At 41.8% G+C, this 17,345-nt stretch overlaps 1 protein-coding gene across 1 annotated transcript in view; it reads left to right on the top strand.

The window, feature by feature from the left end:
• LOC137521114 (flavin-containing monooxygenase 5-like) overlaps positions 1 to 4,517 on the top strand; it is a 96,843-nt gene extending 92,326 nt beyond the window's left edge. Inside the window, exon 9 of the mRNA XM_068239926.1 lies at positions 854 to 4,517. Coding sequence (XP_068096027.1) covers positions 854 to 1,193 — 340 coding nt within the window. The 3' untranslated portion in view covers positions 1,194 to 4,517. The remainder of the gene's footprint in view (positions 1 to 853) is intronic.
• Positions 4,518 to 17,345: the final 12,828 nt, after the last annotated feature.

Genomic DNA, 17,345 nt, shown 5'->3' with positions numbered 1-17,345 from the left:
TATTTGCCTCTCCTTGTTCCTGGCAGAGATCTTCTCATCTCCCAATGCAGCTTTCATTGCTAGCCTAGATGACCAGGTTTTACTCTCTTCTTGTCCCGGGGAGCCATTTCCGGTTTCCCTTGCAGTTATGTACTCGGCCACTAGAGGTCAGCAGCAAGTACAAAGCTGCAAGGGAGACAGGTAGATGGCTGCCCAGAGACAGAAGACTCGGAAGCCTAGATCTCTTGCAAGTACAGAGCTGCACAGGAAATGTGAAGATGGCTGCCAGGAACTAGGACAGGTAACTATGGATACAAGTATGCTTTACTCTGCATCACATGTACCACATTCTGCACAACATACTGGAGGGGGGGGCAGAGGGGGAGAGGGCATTCTGCACCACATATGGGGGGGGGGAGGCACTTCTCCCCCAAAAAATCCCCTTTGGCCTAATAAATTGTGCCCCATCTATTTACACTGATAGCAAATAAGTAGAAGTCACAGCAGATGTCAATGATGATGAGGCCTTGCAGGAGTTGAGGTTGTACTTATGAGACTTATGGCTTTTATATCTTATGCTTAGCTTCTTGTCCCTGCTACATGTCCTTGCTCCATTCACTTAAGCTGCTCCTCATCTGCCTTTTCCCAAATGACATATGTCAGGATCCTTGTATTTAAAGATTTGAAGCTGAGGGGTAGAGGGCACAGTATTGCCAAGATGGGAAAAAAGGAGCATGGTACCGAATGTTTTGCAAAGCTAGTATTAGAAATTTTGCTGAATGGTGATTAGGTTTATAAATTATTTTCAGAAAACAGCTGAAATATTCCAGCACAATTTAATAATTAAGTCACCTTCTGTATCTCTTATTCCCAGCTACGTGTGCTCCCAACGTCACACAATACAGGTGGACTACGTAGACTACATGGATGAGATTGCAGAACTGTTGGGTGTAAAGCCAAATTTGTTAAAGCTGCTTTGCACTGACCCTAAACTTGCCTGGCATGTCACTTTTGGACCTTGTACACCATATCAGTATCGATTAACTGGACCTGGGAAGTGGGAGAAAGCAAGGAAAACCATCCTCACCCAGTGGGATCGAGCACTGAAACCAACGAGAACACGCTATGTCCAAGAAAGCTCACCCAGTCCTCTTTTATATTTGTTCCTTCTTGGAATAGTGGTGGTCTTTGCAGCAATAATCCTTTACAAATGATTAAATTGTACTGAATGTACTTATTTGAAGACTAAGGCCTTGTTCACACTAGAAAACGCAGATTGCCGTGAGATCAGAATGCAAAGCAAGTGGTCGCACGCCATCTGGATTGCCATGTGTTGCGCTGCTGATCCCATTCACTACAATGAACAAGTCAGTGCTGCTGAACATGCGTGCAGCTGTGTGATATTGCATTGTACTTCAGCGCAGTGCATAAAGTGTAAAGGTCAAACAGTGCACTGATGTTCTTGCATATCGCTCACCATATGCGTTGCCGAAATGCGCATGGCAATGTGTATAGTGTGAACGAGGCCTAAAATGTACAAAATGAAATGGCTGTTTGGCAGTAAAATGTAATAGAAATTGTGTGTGCTTTTTTTTTTTTTTTTTTAAATCATTAATAAATAATGAAAAGCATCCAATTAAGGTGAATTCTGAACTGCCTCTTAAATTAGTAAAATCAGTCCGAAGCTGTTTTGGAAACCATTATGTGGTAGACTTAAGTGTAACTAATATTATCATGTATTTTGTACCCATAACTCCATAAAGTAAAATTACAATTATTATACCCGTATTTTTCAGACCATACGATGCTCCTGACCATAAGACGCACTAGGTGTAGAGGAGAAAAACCTGGAAAAAAATATACTAAACCTGGTGTGTTCATGGTACAGAGGCATTTTCTCTCCCCTTAAAGGACACCTGAGGTAACAATAAACTAAAGAAATAAATGACTGTATCTATCTTCCGTCTCCTAAAAATGACTTTTTAAGATACTCCACAGTTCTATTTTATGTTTAAAGCTACTTTTTATGTTTTTACTGTTTTATTGTTTTTGCTCAATGACACATTCATTGAAGTATGCCAGAGCTAAAATGTATGAACTATTGACCCTTTTTATCTCTTTCCTGCACTCAGAAGCAATTTACTGCTAGGAAAGTGTTTTATAGTTGGAATTGCTTATCAGTGGGGTTCACGCTGTGGTTACTTCCTGTCTGAGTCAGGACGGAGTCAGCCACTTACATACCTGATGTTTAACTCTTTCAGGCAGAGAAAAAAAAAGGAACACAGCACAGTTGTTTGTGTGCTAGGCACTGTACATACCCATGTCTATCTCATCATGTCACATGTCACCCTGGGTATCCTTTAAGCTGTATGCTTAACAACGACAATGTAACAGAAATGTTCTACCACATGAATTTGGCTACGCTACACCATGTACCGATACATACCGTACATTCTCACTTTGTTTCTGTGACAGGCCTTTGCAGGCAAAGGAATTGTAGCAGCCTGCTAATGAATACCATAATCAACAGAATGGATCAAGTGTGCTGTAGTGCAACATGTTACTGCAGTAATAGTTTTTAATCCAGTAAAAGGAATCCAGGTTCAGAATAGTAATATGATCGCTTCACAAGTCCTCAAACCACCCACTACATCTTTCCAAGCTGCCACTCCACCTTCCAAACAAAAACATACAGCTCTCTCAGTCCCACTGATGAGTCCACGATCACAGAGGATAGCACCCATGCAGCTGACTCTGTGAAGATATATTGACTACAAGTGCAAGCAAATGTTGCTGCCACTGTAATGAAGTTAAAATGGTAATGACCACTTTCACCAGTCGTTCTTGTCTGCCTAGCTCAGATGGAGTCTCATATTTGCCAGCTTCACTTTAATATTTTCAAGACAAGCCACAAGTGCTCCTCTGTTGCAGGAAGGCATCCACTCACCCTCCATCCTGTTATCTGCACTCTACTCTTAATCGCCAATGACGGTCCTCCACGGCTCTGTTTTGTAAATGTTGCAGATCGTCTCATGGACAGAACCACTGCTCCTCAGTAGGGCCAATCACTGCCCTCCTTCAGAAGCAGTAACCTATCAGATGTCAGTGGGTGTCTTCCCTTCGTTGTTTAAAAACGACGACGACTGACATCTGATAGGTCATTGTTACTTAAAGGATACTTTGGCCCAAACAAAAAATTAAAAACGGGGTAGAAGGCATGTGTAGTGCACACCACCCTCATGCCCACGTCTCCCTCTGTTCTCCGACACCCTCCTTTACTGTGCACTGACCCTCCGAAGCTACTTTCTGGTCAGGAGGGTCGGGAAAGACTGAGCAGGCGCTGCCAAGGAAGGCACGTTCTTGATTGCACGCCTGCGTCTGGGAGCGATCTGTGCATGCGCACTACATAGTGAAGTAGCATCTAAAAAAAGTGCATCTTATGGTCCGAAAAATACGGTAAGTACCTATATATTTTGAATATATCTACTGTTAAAGTGCACAAAATATTTTGAAACCTTTTCTGCAGGTGTTACTAGAAGTGGTTAACCTGTTCCTGACATTAGAAAATTCTCTGCTTCAGTTTTTGCCTGTTTCTATCTGGCGAGTCCTCTCTGTGAGGATCTCCCGTTGTTGACTCCCTTGTAAGCTTTGGCCGTTACCGATAACGGCAATTAGCAGTGAGCCTCGAGTCTAGAGCCAGGGTTCATAACCATCATTCAGCTATGAGGATCTGCATTTCTGAGAAAGAAAACAAAACGTAGTTCTCTAATGGCGCTGGCATCTCTCCGTCAGACATACTTTGGGCCATATGCAATTCACTTTTTCTCTTGAGCTTTTTCCTAGGAGAGAATTTTTCATTGTCAATTTGAATTACATTTTAGCACTTTTCAATAGAAAAAGTACCAAAAAGTAGGTGAAAAAGTACTGTCAAAATTATTTTGAGTATTTTTTTTTTGCTTGCTGGTAATGTAAAAGGTATTTTATTTACAAGTTGTGAAAATATTACCTAGGAGAAAACGTGGGTGAAAATGTGAATTGCATATGGGCCAGTGACTTTATACTGATGTTTCTTAATAACCATTGATTTTTTGCTTTACTCACACTGATCTAAAAAAAAAATTAAGTGCATTGTATCAATAGCAATAAAAACTTTATTTTATTATTATTATTTTTTTATTTCTTTGACTGATCTGATGTTTTATTGAAACATCCGAAATTGATTCAGGTGAATAACACAGTGTTTCAATGTTCCAGAGCCCAAATCTTGTTATAAACTATAATAATAAATGAAAAGGCACTTGCAGGAAAGAACAATAATTAAAATGATCTTTTATTAATTGTACCTAATAAACCTGATGAACCTTTGAAAAACTGGATTACTATATAAAACATCATCTTTAGTAATTTTATCCCCTTCAAAGTTCACTGTGTCAAATAATGATACACCATTTATTTTATCGACAAGTCCTATATGCTGCTTTAATTTGTTACCTGATTTGCATTGTAAATATAATTTTTATTGTGGACAAAACAATAGTGTATTGTTCTGTACTCTTGTTTTCTTACTTTTTGTAATTTACCATACCCATGTTTGACAAATTACTTTTACTATTTGCTGAATAAAATATTACCACATACTGCTTTTTTTTGTTTATTTTCTATATTCATTAGGTATAAGGCTAACTTATGCAAAGAGGCAAAAATATACAGTACATTTATGTAATACATCTACACTGACCTCATACAGCTGTTTACCACCCTTGTAACAGTTGCCAAGAGACATTTTAGAATTGCATTTGCTTTGATATTGTAGCACATTTCCTCTGTAAATCTGTATCCATGCATTTGGTTTAGCCCTGTTCTTCCTGGTGCCTGTTGTTTTCAACACTGAGGCTACTCCATTCAAGGGAATGAAAGTAAAGGAAACAAGGGGCATGCCAAGAAGGAGTAGCTCTGAGTAATGCAGAACTGGACGTCATGATAAGTTTGAAAAAGTAATTCAATTTACCAATCTTTCTAATCCTTACTGTATGTTTAGAAGTAGGAAAACAGTAATTGTTGCATTCTGCTAGGAATTCAGTTGCCGGAAGCTACACTGACAGTTGAACATTGAAAGTACACAATGGCCAGCTACAAAAAAAAAAAAAAAGAGTATGGGGGAACATACAGGAATGCAATGATTAGCAATGGATTTACTGTTAGTTTGCAAGATGTGTGCTTGCTTGTTGCTGGGACAGGTTTCCATTGATCTGCAATAGATCTCTGATGTAAATTGAGCCATGAACTGACAACAAAATACAATGACCCACTCTAGATGCCAGGTAGGATGCCGGATGCCCTATAAAAACCATTCTACTGATCTTATTTTCTATGTGGGCCACAGATACTGCCATAATATTTCTTTCTATATTTTTGGAAACTATTTCTCCATTTGTTTCTTTCCTGGATATTCTCAGTTGTGAGACTCAGCTTTTTCATGTCCCACTGAACCACATTGAGCCACTGCAGTTTCTGACGCTCATGGCTCCAATTTCCGTATACGCCTGCTTGCCCAATTTTTTTGCGGTTTATGACTGTGATCGCTGTGTATGCCCATATTATCTGAGCCTTGACTCCTCTACCTTGTCAATGATACAAGCCACGCCTACAGTATGTTGGATGTCTTCATCTTGTGTATCGAAGAGAGACCCCCTAGTATCCAATATAGCCTCCTCATCTCTTTTCTCTCTAGGAATTTTTCCTCTGTTCTCTTAAGTGCTCACTCCTCTCCCCCTTGGCTGACTTCTGCTTAATAAGGTTTGCCACTTTTTTATGACTACTGACAGCTGAGCAACGTATTTTTTCTCAATGGTCAATTTACTTTGTATTGATACTTATTCACAAAATTGCTTACTTCATGACTACATGAAAGAATCTCCCTCCTGGATTAATGAGCATATTGATTCATATAACATGTGAAGGTCTATCTATTGTTTCAAACTTGTAGATAGATCATAATTACTGTTTATCTCTTGACCATAAATGATTTAATCTGGTTAAGTAGCTTAGTACTACAACTTTTCCTCACAGAAATACACTCGATCTTTTAAATATTTTATATAAAAATGGGGTTAACTCACTTAACCACTTCCCTACCACAGTTTTTTCCCCTTCAAAAGCTCTTCCCATTCATTCTGTAATAGCTTTATCGCTACTTATCACACTGAAATGAACTATATATTATTTTTTGCAGGACAAACTAGGCTTTCTTTGGGCAGTACGTTTTGCTAAGAATTATATTATTTTATATGCATTTTACAGGGAAGAAGAAGAAGAAAAACATTGAAAAAGTTCACCATTTCTCAGCTTGCAGCCATTGAAATTTAAAAATAAAATGTGCTATTGTAGATAAAACACACATGTTTTATTTGCCCATTTGTTTCGGTTATAACAACGTTTAAATTGTGTCCCTAGTACTATGTATGGCGATAATATTTTATTTTGGGGGAGGGGTGGGAGGAGTTAAAAAATAATGAAAATGTATTTAATTTTTCTATGGGAAAGCGTATAATGGTGTATTTGGGTGTAATTTTATTTTACCCACAAGATGGTGTTATACTAACTCCGTGTTCTAAAACAGAACCAAGTGTTTACACTTGTTTACGGGTGTTTATATACAGGGACGTAGATAAGCGTAGCTGGAGTTGAGAAGTGGTTAAGTTTGGTAAAGTTTCTTTGTTGTATGTGTTGCTAGCATATTATGTATTGTGCTACTTAAAAAAAAAACAGTGCACAAAGAAGAAAGAAAAAATTTTTTGGGGTGTTTTGGTGTCCGAAACAATATCCTCCATGTTTTTTTTTTGTATTTGTTACAAGACAATATTATATGACTACTGTGACTTCCTTTGGCAGCAGATATGTGTGAGGTTAAATGTGTGGAGTGTAATGAGAATGGAGGTCCATTGGTGGACAGACCCCTTGTTCATGTTTTAAACCTCTGTTTAGTTGACCTTACCCCTAGCTTGTTCTTGTGGGATCCCAGTGGTGATACTGGTGACATCATCAGTGTCCATCTATGGCATTGTGTGTTGCCAATAAGTTACAAGAAAGAGCCAATCGCACTCTTCTGGCATACCACCCTTAATCAAAAAGAAGGGGGTGAGGTGTGCAGGACTTGTCTCCGGATACCACAGAGATTAGTAGTTATAGATCAAAGTGGAAGTCCGCACCGCCTCTTAGGGTAAATCTTGTTTTATTAATATCAAAAAAACAAACACATTAAAAAGAACCAATAGGCAAGACAGTCCGCTGTTTCGGGCTCCTGCCCTTCTTCATGTTGCCAGGTTCTGAATACATGTTCAAACACAACACATATATATACACCAGAGTAACCAATCAGATCAAATATTCAAAAGAGAGGACCTGATGGGGAACTACTCATTTAAATACAAAACTCCTCCTCTCTATATATCTCTATGGGGGACTAGTATCTATTGATAGCACATTAAATGCATAAGTAATCGACTTCAATCTTACTCAAAATTAGTTACATATACCTGTATTCAATACCCCCATATATCATAGTGTTCATCTGGCTCTAGATCGCATCTTTTACATTCTGGCGATATATCGCTGGTTTGTAAATAAACAAACCCTCGTGGTCACTACCCAATCCAAATGCTATACGCGTCCGCGTCATGGTCGGAAGTCCGCCCATATCACGCATCACTCCAAACCACCCTATCAGGAGGATGAGCGTCAAATGACGCATATGACGCGACCTAACGTCCGCATACAGAAGCATGCCGACCAATAGGATCGTGCGTAGCCCGCCGGCCAGTCACATGGTATCAACGCGGCCATGCGGGCGCGTGAAAACCGCCGATTGAATGCCCAACAGTGAGGACACAAAGCCCCACCAGGGCAAAGCCGCATACAACGCGGCCTAACATCCACATACGAAAATTATGTTAGTCAATAGAGTCCCGCGCAATTCGCCGGCCAATCACATAATGTTAATGCAGCTACATAAACGCATAAAAACCGCCAATCAAACGCCAAAAATTAGCAAAGGTGCAGAAACTCCCCAGGGCAAAACACCACCATGCCAAAGGGGAGAACATGCATCATCCAAAATGACAGATGCGATAACATATCACTAGAAGAACATTCATTAATATTGATTGTGATACTCTAAGATTTTTTCAAAAAATTAATATAACTAAGACCCCTACGTGAACTCTTTAAATAAACGTATATACAGTATGAGCAAACAAACTACCAATCCAGGCGTAAATCATAATCCCTGTTTAATCCAGAATTAATCGTATCTAATTCCCTAATCCACCTCGATTCCATTTTAAGAAGTTTGGACAACCTGCCACCTCCTTTTTTTATCTAGGGGAACACTACTTATGATACATACTTTATAACTCTTTTATTAATCGAAAGAGAATGTCATGAACAGTATAAAATACACTTCCAAGTTCACACATAGGCAATCTTTCTCAAGAGAGATACTTAGTAAAAACCTCCATTAACATCAACTGTGTCTATGCGTGAGTTATTACCATAAACTAAAAAGATAGACATACTGTATATATCTGGATAACATAATGCATCTCTTCTTAGTTAAATGTCCATTCCATGAAATGCTGAACAAAAAAAAGGGTTAGCATATATCTAAACATAGAAATCAAGGTACCCATCTATATTCAATTGAGGCTCTGAGGAATTGTCGCTAATCCTTAGATGATCGTCCTGGGTGAAATTGTATCCTACAGTAATCCTCTTTCCTCCCCCTCAACATTAAAATCCCAATAGTCCCACACCTTTTTGAATTTTTCTTCAGTTTCATGGATTATCGATGTTAGATGTTCCATTGATCTAATCCATTTAATTCTATTAATTACATCTTCGACTCTGGGGCTATAGCTTCTCTTCCAGAATGCTGCTATGACCAGTCTGGTTGCGGTAAGAATATGGTTCAACATACGCTGAGTATGGGGTTTCAGGCCTGAGAAGGGCTTCCCCATTATATACACCCAGGGATCTAGTGGGATATGTTTCCTTATTGTTTTATAGATTAAGGTCTGTATCGATTTCCACAGAGTTTGTATTTGTGGGCAGAACCAAAAGATATGGTCGATTGTGCCTGGTATTCCACATTGTCTCCAGCATAAAGCCAGGGTATTTGGGTATATTTTACTAAGCCTATCCGGTGTTAAATACCATTTGAATAATATTTTATAGATATTTTCCTTGGTCTGGGTACATATCGAAGTTTTGCGTGCCTTTAACCATATATCTTCCCAATCAGAAAGTTCTTGGTTGGAGCCTAATGCTGTTTCCCAATAAGTCATGTATTTATGCTTAGTAAAGGAGCCAACCTCTGGGATAGCTAGGATTGAATATAATTTAGAGATCATACCTGGTTCTCTGTCTGAATCAAGTAAAATATTTTCACAGTATGTTCTGGGGGATAGAGGAGCTGATCCCAAGTTCTGTGTGACATATGATCGGATTTGGAGAAATTCAAAAAATTTGCGGTGTGATATTGGAAATTTTTCCTGGATTTGTGAAAAATTCAACATTCTGGAACCTGAGCTGTCATAAAAATCCCGAAGTTTGTGGGGAGCTGTGGCAGATAAGGGGTCTTCAGGTTTTGTCAGAGAGTTCTGGGGGAGAGATGGGTTTCCCTTCAGATATATTAATTGAGATGGAAACTTAGATAGCTTGTACTGTTGAGAGGCCTTTCTCCATAATAACCACGTAAAATTAACAGCGTTGAGGATTGGTTTAAACTTTTCAGGTGGAGTATCTAATATTCCTGGGAGTGCCCCTATTAAATACGGTGTTATTGAGGCCTGCTCCAGTTCTGCCCATTTGGTACGCAATGGGAAGGCCACCCATTCAGCAACTTGGCGAATGTGAGAAGCCAAATAATATAAACGAAATTGTGGGACTGAGAGCCCCCCTCTGGATCTATCTGATACTAGTATTTTATTTGAGACCCTTGGCCGCCCCCTGGCCCAAATGAATCGCAGTACATCTTTCTGTAATTTAGAGAGAGCTCCGCATGGAATAGCAGTTGGTAAAGTTTCACATAGATATAAGAATCTGGGAAGTAGATTCATTTTTATAGTATAAATTCTGCCGATCCAAGAAATGTTATATTGATTCCATCTATCTAAATCTCTGCGGAATTGGTCGAATAGTGGGATAAAGTTTAAATCATAAAGTTTTTTATATGAACTGCCAATCTGTATGCCTAAATATTTGATACTATCTTTTTTCCATCTAAAGGGAAAGCCACCTCTCAAATTGTCCAGAGCCTCCTGAGAGAGATTGAGGGGGAGGGCCTCCGTTTTATCTGGGTTTATTTTAAAACCCGAGAATAACTCAAAATCGTGTATCACCTTAAGTAGATTGGGAAGAGAGGTAATAGGGGATGATAATGACAAAAGTACGTCATCTGCGAACAGGGACAATTTATACTCTTTCCCACCTATATTTACCCCTCAGATATCCTTAGATTCCCTTATGGCTATAGCTAATGGTTCTATGCAAATGGAAAACAGCAGGGGCGAAAGAGGGCACCCCTGCCGTGTGCCATTCGTTAATTTGAACAAAGGTGAGTTTACCAGAGGTACACATACTCTAGCCTGTAAGTTACAATACAACCCTTGTATAGCGGTGAGGATGAGATCCAAGAAGCCAAAACGCTGCAACACTTCAAATAAGTATTGCCAATCCACTCTATCGAAGGCCTTCTCTGCGTCCAAACTCAGAAGCAGAGAAGGCCTTCGATATTCTCCCACCCAATCCACAATATCAATTGCTCGCCTTGTATTATCGCCTGCTTGTCGTTTAGTTATGAATCCCACCTGGTCCTCGTCAATAATTGAGGGCAGAAGTGGAGTCAGCCTGTTCGCCAGTATTTTAGTGTAAATCTTTAGATCTGAATCTATCAATGAGATAGGGCGGTAGCTACGTACATCTTGTGGGTCTTTACCCTCTTTAGGAATCATAATTATGTTAGAAGTTTTCATGGAGGGAGGGATCAGATCACCTTTAAAAAAAACCATTAAACATATCACACATGTAGGGAGCTAGAATATGTTTAAATTTCTTATAATAAGCATATGAAAACCCATCTGGGCCTGGTGCTTTTTTAGTGGGTAAATCTTTAATAAATCCCCGGATCTCACCCTCTTGAATTGGTGTATTTAGTTCTTCCAATTGGTCTACATTAAGTTTTGGGATATTCAGGCCGTCCAAAAATTCTTTCATCTTAAGAGACACTGATTCTCGGCTTCCAGGGGGATTGATGTTATATAGTTCTGAGTAGTATGCCTCAAAAGCTGACGCTATATGGGATGGGTCTGCTGAGGAGACTCCATGTTTATTGGTCACAGCATATATCTCTCTCTTCCTTTTAAGTTCCCTTAGTCTACGTGCTAGTAACGTGTGAGGTTTATTTCCCCTATCATAAAACAACTGTTTAGTCCACAGCATTGCTCTCTCTGCCCTTCTGAGTTGTAAGTCATGTACCTTTGATTTAGCTTCTTGCCAGTGGCGGAAGTTGGTTCTTGATGGAAAAAGTCTATATTTGGATTCCGCTTCTCTAAGGCTGCGTAATTTCCAGTCTAGGAGGGCCTTATCATTTCTTTTTTTCTGTACTGCTTCCCTAATGAATGCTCCTCGTAAGCAGAGGCGGGACAAGGTCCTCCAGCACCCAAGGCTGAGACACCAAAGTGCGCCCCCCATCCCTCCCACCCCAGCCGTCACACGCTGATTGCTATTACACTAAGAGGCGCCACAGGGCCCAAAACCTCCCCAACACCTTAATATCTAGTTATCTGGCTTGCAGTCACTGCTATGTATCCCCTTTTCTTATTTCTTTCTGCTTAAAACACAATTAGGAGTGACAGCTGAATGAATTGTGCGCCCCCTCCTACACTGCGCCCTGAGGCTGGAGCCTCTCCAGCCTATGCCTCGGCCCGGCCCTGCTCGTAAGACCGCTTTGTGGGCTTCCCATAAAACGGAAGGGTCAGAAACTGAGTCACGATTAAGGGTGAACTATCCCTCCAATTCTTTTTTAATTGTGTTATGAATCACCTCATCTCTAAGCAGTGACTCGTTCAGACGCCAATGAAAGGGGCCTCTAAGCTTTGTGTGGCAGTTTAAGCTTAATGTAATTGGGGCGTGGTCGGACCATGTGATGTCATGGATCTCAGTTTGACTAGTCTTCTGAATCAGTAGTTTAGATGCAAAAAAATAATCTAACCTGCTGAAACACGCATGAGGGTTGGAATAGAATGTGAACTGTCTAGAGGTAGGATGGGCTATTCTCCATAAATCCACTAGGTGGTGTTCTCTTGCCCACTTACGGAAATCTCTGCTCAAGGATTCTATTCTATGTTGAGATAATGTTGATCTAGGTACCGATCTATCAAGTGCAGCTGAAAACGTCATATTAAAATCACCCCCTAGAAGCCAGCATTCAGTTGGGAATGTCATTAAGCGTCTCTGTACTTTGTTTAAAAAGTGAATCTGTTGTGTGTTAGGTGTATACACGTTACCCAAAACTACCTCCATATTGCCCAGTTGACCATATAATAAGATGTAGTGACCCTGAGGATCAGCGTATGAGCTGTGAATTGTAAATGGGACATCTTGTTTGATCAAAATTGCTACCCCTCCTTTTTTTGCTTTACCGCCTGCATAAAATACCGTTGGAAAGTATCTCAGCCTCAATGCAGGGTGAGAATCACTTTTAAAATGGGTCTCTTGAAGTAATACAATATCAGGCCTCTGCAGAGCCGGATTAAGGCTAAATGGGGCCCTAAGCAAAGTAACTGATTTGGGCCCCCCATCATGTCGTAATAGAATCAGAAGATGCAGCTGCACAGCAATATGTCGCACACACCGGGCAGCCGAGCTACTGGTTGCTATGGGCAACAGCACGCTTTCCTCTGTGGGTGCACAATGCAGGGAATAGCAGCGGCAAAATGCAGAGTGAGAGATGAATGGCTGGGACATTTGCACTCAGGGGCTGGGGCACCCCTGTGAAGAGGGCGCCAGATATCACAGCAGCAGCACTTTCCCCCTGCATCTCCAGCCTGGCAATAGCAGAAAGCTCTGGACACCGCCAAACCGGAAGCCGTTCCCCAGACAGAATTACATAACCACTCCCACCACCGAACAACCAATTTCCTCCCAAACTAGACAGCCACCATGCAGCCTCCATCCCAGTGAATACGATAGTCCAGCAGAGAAGGCAGCCGCAGTGGGGGAGAATGACAGCACCAGATGAATCACATTCACCTATTGCGATCCAAGCAATAGAGGTCCCGTCATCCGGAGCCCATCTGTCTCCTCTAGAGTACTGCCGCTCTGTTAGTACTACTATTACTACTTCCTACTTCATGTCTGATCTGAGAATCAGGAAGTTCAGAGCGAGCGGCTGCACTGTAGAAGAGACAGATGGGTTTCAGATGACGGGATCTCTATTGCTTGGATCATGGATAGGTGAGTGAGTGTTTGCCATCTGCTGCTATCATTCTTGCTGCAGCTGTGGTTCTCTGTGGGAAGGGAGGGTGGAGTGGGCAGCGGCAGAGTGCACAGTAGCAGGAGGGGGACCTAGGAGGAGAGCCTGGCTCTGAAGACAATCAGCAGTGCACGGCATCATTTGACAAGACAAGACAAATAACATTTATATCGCGCTTTTCTCCTGGTGGACTCAAAGCGCCAGAGCTGCAGCCACTAGGACGCGCCCTATAGGCAGTAGCAGTGTTAGAGAGACTTGCCTACGGTCTCCTACTGAATAGGTGCTGGCTTACTGAACAGGCAGAGCTGAGATTCGAACCCTGGTCTCCTGTGTCAGCGGCAGAGCCCTTAAAGGGACTCCAAGCAGTGCCTGTGGATATGCCTTTAAGCATACCCACAATTAATTCATTACATCCTCACACCTACCAGCATGATGTTTGTAATTATATCCCCCTGGGTTCCTTATATTTCATTGCATTGTGCTGAATCGAGCTGCCAACTTTGGAGAAAAGTCGTCCTGTGGCCGTGATTTCGATCGTGAAAATATCAAAAACTAAAAGGCATAGAGCAGCCGTTTGTATATCATTGGAAAGAGGAGAAATAGAGCTTTAAAATGATATGCATCTTTCCATAGTTACTGCACTGCTCAGAGTCCCTTTAACCATTATACCATCCAGCCACCGCTGACTTTGGAGAAAAGTCGTCCTGTGGCCGCGATTTCAATCGCGAAAATATCGAAAACTAAAAGGCATAGAGCAGCTGTTTATATATCAATGGAAAGAGGAGAAAGAGAGCTTTAAAATGATATGAATCTTTCCATAGTTACTGCACTGCTCAGAGTCCCTTTAACCATTATACCATCCAGCCACCGCTGACTTTGGAGAAAAGTCGTCCTGTGGCCGCGATTTCAATCGCGAAATTTTCGAAAACTAAAAGGCATAGAGCAGCTGTTTATATATCATTGGAAAGAGGAGAAAGAGAGCTTTAAAATGATATGCATCTTTCCATAGCTACTGCACTGCTCAGAGTCCCTTTAACCATTATACCATCCAGCCACCGCTGACTTTGGAGAAAAGTCGTCCTGTGTCCGCGATTTCAATCGCGAAAATATCGAAAACTAAAAGGCATAGAGCAGCCGTTTAGATATCATTGGACAGAGGAGAAAGAGAGATTTAAAATGATATGCATCTTTCCATAGTTACTGCACTGCTCAGAGTCCCTTTAACCATTATACCATCCAACCACCGCTGACAGGATGGCAAGGGCTGGTTTATGTGCTAATGGGGCCCCTTTGACTCTGAATGGGGCCCCAAGCGACTGCTTTTGTTGCCTGGTCGGTAATCCGGCCCTGGGCCTCTGTCTTTCCACCTCTTTAGCGAGCAGCTGACGTTTTAATGGAGAATTCAGTCCCTTAACATTTAAAGAGATGATCTTTATCATTTTAGTTTCCCAAGTGACCTTTGCTCGACAGAATAAGGACAGTGAAGTGGGAAGACAGAGGCCCCGGTACCCCAACCCTTATAACATTTCCGTATTAATTTAAACCTCTGGAATGTAATGGACAATATCATATAAAAAAAACATGAATCAATGAACATATAACTCAAGTGAGTCAAAACAGTATAACCCCTGAAAAACACCGTGTCCCAAAAGTGGCACGGCTCTGCCATGTCTTCTCTGCACACCCACACGAGGTGTCCCACAAGACTAGGCAGTATGGAGGGAAGCATATTCGCTCCAGGAAATACGGCCTCCATCTTTAGTAAAAACTGTGATCTCTCATACATGCTTCATGTCTTTCATAGGAAAAAAATAAAAAAAAGGGTGGTTCCCGATGAATCAAAACATCTCACGTGTCCTATTCAGTCTACGGTTCGGGGGCCTCATTCATCAAGATCGGCGAGGTTGGTGGCGAGCCTGAGGATCTCGATCCTTGTCTGTTGGGGCCCTGGACTGACCAGTCTGGTGTTAGCCTTTGATGCTCCTGTGGATCTGCGTCATGAACAGCAGACGGTGATTTCTCCTGCGAGTTGCGCTTAATGGATGGCAAGTCCAGGCCCAGTCGTTTTACAAAATCTGGCGCATCCTCTGGGTCATTAAGGATGTATACCCGATTGTTCTTTGTGACCACTAATTTAAAAGGCAACCCCCACTTATATCTTAATCCCGCTTCTCTCAGTGCTTGTGTCACAGACCGTAGCTGCCTTCTTTTTTCCAGAGTCACTGGCGATAGGTCATTGTAAAGTGATAAAGTGTCTCCTTCAAATTCCACCTTCTGTAGGTTTCTAGTGACATTAAGAAGTGCCACTTTACTTTCAAAATAGTGAAAACGCAGAATCACATCTTTGGGTGCCTGTGAGTTCCGTAGCGGAGCTCCCAGTGCGCGATAGGCCCTGTCCATGCGCCAAAGAGATGGCTCCCAGTCAGGTACCAAGTGCTTAAAGAGTCTAAGGAGGTACTCACGGAGTTGGTCTGGTAACACAGAGGTCGGGATTCCCTTGACCCAGACGTTTTGTCTGCGGTCTCTATTTTCGGTATCTTCCTGTGCTAGTCGTAGGAACTTTATGTCCGCCTGTGTCTGGATCTGGTCATCCTCCAGTGCATTATGGCGGCGTGTAAGATCGTCCATCTTGGATTCTAATGCGCACGTCCTTTCTCCTATAGAGGAGATGTCCGCTCGTAGCTCTTTCATCGCGGACGCCAGCATCTTCTGCATACTGTTCACCACGGCTTGTTTGTTGCGTTCCAATAGCACTTCAATCTGCTGCAGGGTCACCGTCTGCTGAGCTATCTCCTGCTGCGAACCACGAGAGCCAGAGTGCGAGTTCCGGTCGCCATCTTGTGGGCCCGGCGTGCTGAGGAACTTTTCCATGCTCTCGGGTAGTTTGCCCTCCCCACCGGTTTTCTTACTAGTTTTAGGAGGCATGAATCTTCAGGGAGCCAGCGTAAGTAAGCTCACGTAGTATATAGTCTGTCTGCCCGTCTAGTATGAGAAAAATCTCTGAGGCTGTCACGGAGCTCAGAAGGGAGCGGCCATCTTTCCCAGCGCGCGCATGCGCCCCCTATGATACATACTTTAAGTTGACTCACATTGTGTCTAAAAAGGGTAAAGTGTTCTGATACTGCTTGATCTCTATTGTGATTACGTATGGCAGATTTGTGCGATGCCAGTCTGTCTTTGAGTCTTTGGGTCGTTTGACCAGCATAACATTTGCCACAAGGGCATTTAAGTAAATAGACAACCCAACTGGAATCGCACGAATATCTGCCATATATTTTGTACTTCTTTCCACTGGTAGGATGTGAAAAAGTGTCACCCCGGATAAGGCTATTACAAATGTGGCAATTAAGGCATGGAAAGGTGCCACAACGTCCCCTATATATGGTTTGATTAGCAACATCTGAGTGTACTAGTTTTTGCGAAGGGAAGGGGGTCTCTTATAGCAAAACATAGGAGGCCGTTTAAATTCAGGTATATATGGCAGTGAGTCACCCAAAATGTTCCAATTACGTTTAATGCATCTTTCAACCTGATGACTGACAGTGTTATAGGTAGATACCAACATAACTCTGTCCATTTTAGAGTTTTTGGGCTTATTATTGGTCCTGTGCTGTTTCTGCAGTTGTTCATTAAGTACTCTATCAGGATAACCCCTCTGTCTAAACCTCCCCACCATCTCCGCAAGTCTTGTGTCTTGATTCTCTTTCTCACTGACAATTTTATTTATCCTTTGAAACTGTCCTCCCGGGATGTTACTAACCATATGTCTAGGATGAAAGCTGCTAAAATGTAAAATAGCATTGCGATCTGTCTGTTTTCTGTACAGATCCGCAAG

Source organism: Hyperolius riggenbachi, chromosome 6 (genome assembly GCF_040937935.1).
Source record: "Hyperolius riggenbachi isolate aHypRig1 chromosome 6, aHypRig1.pri, whole genome shotgun sequence".
NCBI classification, from domain to species: domain Eukaryota; kingdom Metazoa; phylum Chordata; class Amphibia; order Anura; family Hyperoliidae; genus Hyperolius; species Hyperolius riggenbachi.
This window is presented reverse-complemented; position numbering and strand designations above follow the sequence as displayed.